At 39.9% G+C, this 10,000-nt stretch overlaps 2 protein-coding genes across 3 annotated transcripts in view; one reads left to right on the top strand and one right to left on the bottom strand.

The window, feature by feature from the left end:
* LOC138005330 (5'-methylthioadenosine/S-adenosylhomocysteine nucleosidase-like) overlaps positions 1 to 5,967 on the top strand; it is an 11,776-nt gene extending 5,809 nt beyond the window's left edge. Inside the window, exon 3 of one of the 2 annotated variants that reach the window (XM_068851582.1) lies at positions 861 to 5,967. In XM_068851582.1, coding sequence (XP_068707683.1) covers positions 861 to 1,045 — 185 coding nt within the window. In that variant the 3' untranslated portion in view covers positions 1,046 to 5,967. The remainder of the gene's footprint in view (positions 1 to 860) is intronic. The other variant, XM_068851578.1, reaches the window with a different exon arrangement.
* Positions 4,136 to 10,000, bottom strand: part of LOC138005252 (D-inositol 3-phosphate glycosyltransferase-like) — a 12,867-nt gene continuing 7,002 nt past the window's right edge. Inside the window, exons 4-5 of the mRNA XM_068851513.1 lie at positions 8,917 to 9,039; positions 4,136 to 6,281 (exon numbers count right to left, since the gene is read on the bottom strand). Of these exons, the coding sequence (XP_068707614.1) occupies positions 6,010 to 6,281; positions 8,917 to 9,039 (395 nt within the window). The 3' untranslated portion in view covers positions 4,136 to 6,009. The remainder of the gene's footprint in view (positions 6,282 to 8,916; positions 9,040 to 10,000) is intronic.

Genomic DNA, 10,000 nt, shown 5'->3' with positions numbered 1-10,000 from the left:
TTATACGAGTATTAACTCCCAGGCCAGGTCAAGCCGCGGCTTGAGAAAGCCGTGAACGTAGATTTTGTGCCATTTATACGGGGTGTTCGCGTCTTATGTAAGCCGCGGCCAGAGTAAGCCGCGGCTTATTTTCTCTCGTATAAACGGCCCTATTCTCACTTTGTAATCAGATGACCTTACGGTAATTCTGTGCAATGGCAGGCAACAGTTATGAAAGGCGGTCGATTTGCGTTTGCATGCTTTCTTTGTGTAATTCTGAAACTTAAAAAAAAAAGATTCGCAGTTCACATATCTCATTATTTATGATATTTTCACTTTCAAAGTATGGTTTGAAATAACTTACATCGTTCGATAATGAAAGTCCTCTATTGTGCTATCGGTTTCTGTAAAGAGACAAATGAACAGAGAATGAAAACGTTATTATCTGAACAACATGCAACACACAGAAACAAGGACTCAAATGATTAAATGATAAACGAATTCAAACTCACCGTCGTTCATTTTGCACGCCCAAACCCGATGCAGATCTGTGCATGCGCGTGGATTTACCGCTGGACAAAAAAAAATTGTGGAAAATCAGGACTGGGCCACCGGGTCGACGGGCCTCCGGGCCGTCGCAGGCGTGGGCCGCAGGCCGCTGGGCGTCGTGGGCCGTGGGCCGCGGGCCTGCCTTTAGCTAAACCCCTACCCATGACCTGTGTGCGACACTGGTGAAGATCTCTTCCAACTTGGTAACTACTTGGAGGTGACCATTAAGTTTTGTGAGTTCGTAATGAGCCCGAAAAGGATGTAGTTGTTCACGTTAACTTTTTATGGACACTAAAATGAAAGTTTTTCTAATTCGCTTACATCTTTTTAAGGTCTGTACACTGCAGCACATAGGCTGAACGTGGAATGGGTTGTAATAAAAGGCGTCTCGGACTTCGCAGCAAAGAAATCTTCAACAGATTCTTGGAGGCCGTTCGCTAATGCAATGGCAGCTTCAGTTACAGCTCATATTTTAAGGGACCCCTATGTCTTCCAAGATTGGCCTCACTGTGCGTGATCCGCACTAAAAGCATTTAAGGTGGTTCAAACGAGTTTCAAATTTTTCAAGCAACGTTCTTATTATAGAAGGATTGGCATTACTACACTGTATCATGTATTAGCAATCTATGGTACCATATGAAACACGAATTATTGCTGAACAAGATGCGGTCATTATTGTGACGTTATAAGTCACCGTGGCAACGGGGAAGCCCCGTAAAACACACTTTATTTTGTCTTTAGTTATTCATATCTCAAAACGAACTTAGTTAAAATCCTATTTTTTATTGTTGGAAAGCGATCTGAAGGCCAAGATGAAACTTTCTGCTAAGTTTGAAAAAGTTGTGTGCGGCGGATTCCGAGCCACCTTAAATCTGTGATATTTTTAAGGTGGTTCTGATTCAGCTGCACAGATTTAAAAAAAAAATTCAGAACGTTTCGTATTGGCCTTTTGATCACTTTCCAATAAAAAATGGGGTCACCGAGTTCGTTTTTGAGATATGAACTAAAGAGAAAATATAGGGTTTTTTTGGCTGGGCTTTCCCGTTGCCAAGGTAACTTACTACGTCACAATGATGACAACATCTTGTTTGGAAAGGATCGGTGTTTCATATGGTACCATAACATTGCTGTTACATGTTGTAGCGTCAATCGTTTAAAACGCGTAGTGTTCCTCACGGATTACTGCAAACACGAGTAAAAAGTTTCTAAATTAAACCAAAAACGTACACGCTTTGAGAAAGCTCCTCGCCTGAGTCACTACCTGACAGACCAAGGATTGAGTTAATCAAAGCCGGATTGCATTTGTAAATGACTTGATAATTCACTCACTGTTCTCCATGTTAGGAGACATTACCAAGATGGCGATCTGTAAACGATGTACTGGTCAGTGGAAATCCAAAGCGCTTTTTAAATTGTATTTTTAATAATTTATTTTTTTTTGTTAGTCTTTATTATTTTGGGTGTTCCGTGATGTTCCAATGTTCCAGGGTGTTCCGGTGTTCCTGATTTTAGCACATGTCGAAGTTTCTTTTATCTCGTCGCTCGTGTTCATGCGAAATCTAGGATCGAGAGACGCTTGTTAAGCGTACTATAAGTTGAAAAACAGTCATCATTAGCTGCACGTTTATGACACTGGAGGCTATTGAAGGCAGGGCAGTGGCTCAAGTGACAACAAATAAAGACTCTTCTTTTAGTACCTGTATAGTTCTAAATTAGCACGTGACAGTTGCTGTTCATTAGTTTTGACAGGATTCAGTCCCCAGAAATTTAATTGGCCCTTTATTATCTTTTCCCACATAAACAGATTAATTTTAGTCTTAGTTTCTGTGTTTAATATACCATACCAACATATCATCAGATATCATTGTTGTTCAACAAACAATGATTAATGACCTTTGTGATTAAAACGGTTTGAAAGTAGATATATGAATATAACAGCTACATAATGCATGAGCAGTAGCACAAAGACATTCAATGAAATATTTTTAAAGTTATTGTAGGTTATCTTCTTCCAAAGGCAGATGAATGAAGCACTCAGTTTCTAGCTACATGTTGTACTGTAGCACAGGGCCAAATAATTAGTTTTTTAAAGTTATTCTTATCTTTTTGCAAAGACAATCGAATGAACACTGATTTAGTTATAGCCTATTACACCATTTTACAAAAAAACCAATTAGTTATCTTTCTAATTAAATCAGTTTTCTGTGAACATGCAAAAAAAAAATTTTGTAACAGCTACGTATTGTAATTTTAAGCAATAGCACAAAGGATCTAATTAGTTATTAAAGTTATTGTTATCTTCATGCAAACACAGTTGAATGGGACACTTAGTTTCTCTGTTACATATATCCTGCTACATCATTGTTACACAAGGAATAATAATGATTAACACAATTTTCTTGCCACTATGCAAACAAAAATTATATATAATAGCCATATTTTGCATAGGCAGTAGTTCCGTTTTGTTAGTTATGCAATATTTCTACCAATTTTTCAATTGAATAACACGAGATATAGTAATATTGTCACTAAACTATATCCCATAATAAACTTATTTGTAAACAATTGCGACTTCGTCGATTTTCCATACTCTGTTCATTCCAAACTCCTATTGCCTTTTCCGCCTTGCCTTTTCTAGCCTGGATTTCAGACTATTACTTCGACTCATTTTCCCCCTGAGAGAGTAAAAACAACTCAAAGTAATCGTCTCAAATTCAGGCTACACCTTCTCTGATCTAAGTTAAAAGACTATTACAACATTACAACAGTCAACACATTTGGTATCGACTATAATAATTTGCAAATAAAAATAATGCAGCACTTTGCATCACGGGGGCAGCTGTAGTGTCAACTATTACTAGTTAAAAAGGGTGAAATAGTCATGAAGTAATTACAATAACGTGAATTTAGATTTCGAGTTAACGTTCGCGTTGCCGTCGCCGTTGTCGTTGATTAAGCTTCCTATTAGAGAATTTAAGAAACCATGACGGCTATGGCGACGAAAACGTCATGAACCTCAAAATGTAACTTTGAGCCCTCCCAAGTATTTCACAACCATTCCATCTAGTTTATGTTGTACATTACGAGCGGAGTATTCTATAAATGAATTAGTACAGACTGACTTGAAGTAAAGAGAGAGAATGAAAGATTCACTGCGGCATGCCCATGTTGTCGTCAAAACCTTAAAATTACGGAGCTTTAGCAACGACGACGGGGACGGCAACGAGAACGTTATCTAAAAACATAAATTCGCGTTATTGCAATCACTTAGAGACTATTCCAAGCTTTTTAATATGACAAAGGTGTAGCAGTACGTCAGGAATGAAACCGTTACGAGCGGCGCTTAATTTAGGCAATTTCACGTTAGGGAGTTTAAGCAAAGACGACGGCTACGGCTACGGCAGCTCCACGAAGCAAGAATATTATTGGTTAAAAAAGGAAAAATACATATGTTGCACGTGCAGCATGAATTTCCGTGCATTTCTCTGCCGTACTCCACAAAACAACAACGTGAAATCACCAAATTTTAGGTTTTGACGACAACGTGAGCATACAACAAAAAAAAAAGTCATTTTCAGTTTTGATTTTAAAACCGTTCGTACCCATCCAGTTACAGGATAGTTCTCTCGTATTGTACAAGGTGAACAAGACGGAATATTCGCAAAATACTTACGATAGCGCCAAGTTATATTTTGGACTGACGTTTTCGTTGCTGTAGCCGTCGTCTTTGCTAAAACTCCCTAACAACAACGTGAAATCACCAAATTTTAGGTTTCGACGACAACGTGAGCATATAACAAAGAAATAGTCATTTCTGTTTTGACTTTAAAAACGTCCTACCCATTCAGTTACAGGATAGTTCGCCTGTAACGGCCTGTATTATACAAGGTGAACAAGACGGAATAGTCACGAAATACCTGTGATAGCGCTAAGTTATATTTTGGACTAACGTTTTCGTTGTCGTAGCCGTCGTCTTTGCTTAAACTCCCTGTTGTTTTTTTGCAGACGACGGCAAAGAAATAGACAAAAATGAAAAATGCACGTGCAGAGCGCGCAAAGCTTTTGTTTTTTCCTTCTAAATATGCAAATGTGTGACGTTCTCGTTGCCGTCGCCGTTGCCGTTGCTAAAGCTCCCTATTGGTCAGTTCAAGTTGTTTGGGAGTTTAAGGAAGGATAATGGCAAAGTCAACGAAAACGTCCCTCCTAAATAGAACTTGACGCTATCGCAATTATTTCGCGATTATTCCGTCTTGTTGACAAATACGGGCAAACAATTCTGTAACTGGATGGATACGAACTGTTTTAAAGCAACAATAGAAAATGAATGGTTCATTTTCATATGCTCACGTTGTCGTCAAAACTTAAAATTCAGTGAGTTTTCGTTGTTGTGTTGTGGGGTATGGAAAAGAAATGCACGGAATATTTTTCCTTTTTTAACCAATAGAGTGACTTTCGAATGACCTTGAAAAAGGCTTCGCAATTTGTTTCACGGACCAATGTTTGGCTAGGTTAAAACGAAGCTTCTCCTTATTCCCGCTAAGGAAACTCCTAATATGGGCAGTAAACAGTTCGATTGCCCAATCACATTACTGCATTTTAAATGACGTCAATGTGAGATGCCGATCGCTTTCCAGAAAGTTCCATGGAGAGATGACGTTGTTTGCATCCTCGTTCGCTAAGCCAATGAAAATTCGCGCTGGTTTGTTTTTGTTCGATACGCCAATTAAATGTCTTGTATTTTTGTTTACGTTCTGTTTTTACATTGATTTTCAAGGTCATATGAAAGTCGCTCTAATATTCTTGCTTTGTGGCGTTGTCGTTGCCGTAGACGTCGTCTTTGCTTAAACTCCCTGTTATTTTGACGAGTACGGGAGAGAAGCATCCAAAAATGCCTGCAGCATGTGCAGCCAACCTCGGCCCCAGGGCGTTCTCCTCTCTGCGATTTTGAAAATGGCGGCTCTTCTGGAGCCGCCATTTCGAAAATTGCAGAGGAGAAGGCCCTGGCGACGAGGTTGCATGTGCAGCACGACCATTTTTGCTCTTTTAACCAATAATGGCCGTGTTTTCACGGCAGTCGTTGACTCGCTTAACATTCATGAAAGTGACTTGTTTGCAGACTTCGCTAAGCGACTTAAAAATTATACGTGTTTTCACGGGTAGGATTAAATGAGGAGAGAGCACGTGCCAATATAAATAATAGAAATAATAGCACGCCTGTTGTATTTCCGATTTGAATAACCGCAAGCGACTCCTCATTGGCCGACAGTTATTGCACCTGGTTTGGTTGCTTAATTTTAATGAGAATTCTATTGAACTGTTTTTTCGGTTGTCACTCACTAAGCGACCTGAAAAACCGCTCGTGAAGACAAAGCCAACATTTCTGGTTTATGCATGGTGCTGTCGTTGCCGCAGCAGTAGCGTCGTTTCTTAAAACTCCGATAACAATTGGGCCTATTGAATTGAAAGCAGGATTCTAAAGTTTTAAAATAGTTTTATCACTTCTTCAGCCAGATCTTTCCGCCCCACAAACTCATGACTTAATGCTGCACATAACGCGGCATTACTTGCATCTGAGCCATTCTTCTCTTTCCATTTTAACAGCATGCTAAGTGACTTTTTAGCCCACTCTTTGTTATCCTCGTCAAATCCTTTTATATCCCCCTCACTGAAACCCAGACGACGGGCAAGAGGTTCCCATGACGTAAGATTCTTTGACAGCCACTCCAATCTCTCTCGGGAGGGTGTTTCTCTTTCTGAAGTTGAAGTATGAGATAGAATTAGAATTAGTCAATTGAACTTATTCATGCTAAAGATAAACGAGTGCTTTCGAATGTAACCTGCACAGAAACGCTTTACGTGTGAGTAGAGACCTCCAAAGAAATATTTCTTCATTGAAAAACGCATAAACTAAATTGGTGCGGAAGCAAACTGCTCTCCCTTCACTGTCCAATTTTCGCGCGTGAATTGGGACGTGCGGTTTTAGAGTTAAAATAGAGAATGGCCGGGTGTCACGACAGCCGTTGTCTCGCTTAACATTCCCAAAGTGGTATGTTTGCAGACTTCGTTAAGTAACTTAAAAATGATGCGTGTTTTCGCTGGTAAGATTAAATGAGGAGAGAGCAACCATTGCAATAATAAAAATAAAAATAGCACGCCTGTTGTATTTCCGATTTGAAATTGCCAACTCGCTTAAGCTACCTGGGCCTGGTTCCTGAAAGGTGTAATAACTCTATTCCAGGGATAAATGTGCCTTATTCCAAGCACATTTATCCCTGGAATAGGGTTATTACACCTTTCAGGAACCGGCCCCTGGTTTGGTGGCTTAAATTAATGAGAATTCTATTAAAATTTTCCCGACTCGCTTAACTTGGAAAAGTTAAGTTGGGAAAGGAACTGTTTTCACGGAATTTCACTCGCTAAGCGACTTGAATAACCCCTCGTGAAAACACAGACAATGAAAGATTCACATTTGTATGTTGTCGTCAACGTTGTTATGCAGAGAACCGCAAAAATATGTGGTAAAATGAGTGCAGCACGTGCAAAACGATGATTTTCCTCTTTTAACCAAGATATTACCTGTTTTGTGATGTCGTCGTTCAAGTTGCCGTTGTCGTTAACTCCCTACTCCGTGTGGAACGTGAGGTTGACTAGCAGTAGAGTTATTTTCATAGAGTTATGTCATAGAGTTAGAGTTAAGTTTCCAAAATCCTGAATTCAAGATTTTGGAAGGCCTAAATCCTGAATTTAGAAGTACAAAAAGTATCCTAAACATGCATAAAAGCTAACCTTAGGCCTTGCTAATTAGGCCTAAACAAAAGTTTAGTTTTTATGAATGTTGGTTTCCAAAATCTTGAATTCAGGATTTTGGAAACTTAACTCTAACTCTCCGACATAACTCTATGAAAATAACTCTAAGAATAGCTGTCCCCGTGAAACGTCATGGGATATCAACTATATTCATGACATTTTGAAACAATCTGTTAAGCTTTTGATCATGAAAATAAAAGGGCCAAAGAATACTCCTGATTCAAGATCAATTACTGAAAAGAAAGCTTCCGGTTTACCACAACGAGTGGCGCCGAATTCACGAATAAAAACTTTCTGCCGTTGTAAGGAACTTTAAGGTGCGTTTCAAATGTCGAACTCTTCAAATGTCGCATCTTATCTAATGGAAATGAACGAAAACAATAGAACATTAGATTCGGCACATGTAAAGTTCGACGCCGGTTTGAAACGAGGGCCTAAGATCTACGACGTGGTCGTAAAACGAGAACACCACAAAACAACATCATCAACCTCGTTCCTAGGAGCTCTCAATCTCGTACCCAGAGTCCTCGGGCGTCTTGGTCAGCGGGTGAGCGCCCGGAGAGACTTTGGGATACTCGATTTGAACTATATTTTTGATTGGCCGCTTGCGTAACAACAGTCCTACAGGAAGTCGGTAAGTAATTCGGAAGCCCCAGAATTTGGAGGGAGATTCAAAATTAAAAGTTTCAGTGCTGTTTGATTTTTTCTACCTCAGAAATATATAAGTCACAAAAATAATAAAACGACAAGGTTTGAATTATGTCTTATACCGCACGGGAATTTTCCCACGTGTGATTACTGTTGCTGTTGCAAAAGTACCGTGGGAAAACATTACGTCAGTCTCTTTGAGGAGAAATCCGTGGAATAAGGTCTTGTCGAAGCCATTCAGAATTACGGAAACATCAAATTGTAGTAGAAGAGGGCACTTGTGTCGTTTCCACAAAAAAAATGTCGATCGTGTTGCTTGCACGATGGCATTCTGAACGATGGAATGTACGCTGAAACACTAAAAATACACTTACCGAAAGCGTCAGACGTTTCACCTTCATTTTCTCTTACAGCAAGCCAATGAACATTTCTCCAGTTTCTTTGTGTGTAAGGCTAAAATTCTTGTTTCTCGAACACTTTCAACCCGCCATTTCTACTGTTTACGGTTTTCTCTTTTCTGTTTCCGTTTAAACTCAAGCATACGTAATCAGACCGGAACCCACGTTTTCTGGGAAAATGGAGTCGATTATCCCAGAGTCTCTCCGGGGGCCTACCCGCTGACCAAGAAGCCCGAGGACTCTGGGTACAAGATTGAGGATCTCTCTTCTCTGCCTCCATTGCCTCAACGACAATGGAGACAGAGAAGAGAGACCCTGGGAACGACGTTGCAACATCATTGGTTAAAAGAGCAAAAAGAATCGTGCTGCACGTGCAGCAAGCATTTTAGCGCAAATTGGGCGTGCGATACTCTGCACCAACGACGTAAAATCACCAAATTTGAGGTTTTAATTACAACGCGAGCGTTTTCATTCTCTATTCTTACTCTGAAACCGCTCGTACCAATTTATTTTTAGGATACTTCGCCCACATTACCCGTATATTTCGGCGCGCTTGTTGTGCAAGGCCTTGAAGAAACCTCTGGATCTGGCCTGGAATTGTTCTCCAAATTCCCACAGCCGGGCGAAACCTTCAACTGTTTTGCTGCTGGAGTTCCATCTTTTGAAGTAAACAGATAGACTAATTAGGCAATATTCTTTGCGTGATTCGTTTATGTTTATTTAGCCAGTGTCAGTGAGTATCTAATAGAAAAGATGTTTCAGTTACAAACACTTTTGTCTCAAATATGCTAACAAATGGAATAAGAGAACTTTTTTATTCTGCAGCCAATAAAGCCCTAATTGGCAATAGGTGACTGTGACATCATTGAGATATTCGCTAAAATAAGTACTTCGATGCTCCAGTATTGTCCCAGCTTAAGCTACGGTAATACGAGCAACAAAAACATCCAACTTGTCTCGCAACATTGCTGCGAAGCTAGTCGAAATTCGATGTTGCGCGTTTTACATCTCACGCACGACCTGTCTCGCGACAAAAAAATGTGTTACAAGTTGCAAGAATTCAGGCCTCTGATTGGCCAGCTACGAGCTCACGTAAGCTTAATTAATCTACGAAAACAAAGATGGCGGTCGCCACTTGGCAGAGGAAACGTACTGCAGCCACTCTTCACAAATCAAGAGCACCGGAAAAGTGATTTTGTTGCGAAACAAGTTGCCTTGGAGTAGTAAAATTTGGGGATTTTTTGCAGAAAGTAGAACAGACCTCTGCTTTCTGCAAGCAGCTGCAGCAACTTGCAACAATTTTTTTTTTCGCTGCGAGACAGGTTGTGTGTGGGATGTAAAACGCGCAACATCCCTTTTTGACTAGTTTCGCAGCAATGTTGCAAGACAAGTTAGATGGTTTTGTTGCTCGTATTACCGTATCTTTACGAAGACCAAAATGCTTTTTAGTTTACAAGGTGCAATCTCTCTTCAGCGTTAAGATTTAATCATTGGAATAATACTAACAATGAACGTTATTTAAGTGTCAGGTCTTCTAGCGATGGGTCGCTAATTAGGGGCACTCTACGGAGAAATCAAATCAATTTAACACTGGTTTTTGAAAAACCGGAGTAACTGTA

The sequence above is a fragment of the Montipora foliosa genome, chromosome 1 (assembly GCF_036669935.1).
Source record: "Montipora foliosa isolate CH-2021 chromosome 1, ASM3666993v2, whole genome shotgun sequence".
NCBI classification, from domain to species: Eukaryota; Metazoa; Cnidaria; class Anthozoa; order Scleractinia; family Acroporidae; genus Montipora; species Montipora foliosa.
The sequence above is the reverse complement of the archived record's forward strand: the minus strand, read 5'-3'. Positions and strand labels throughout refer to the sequence as shown.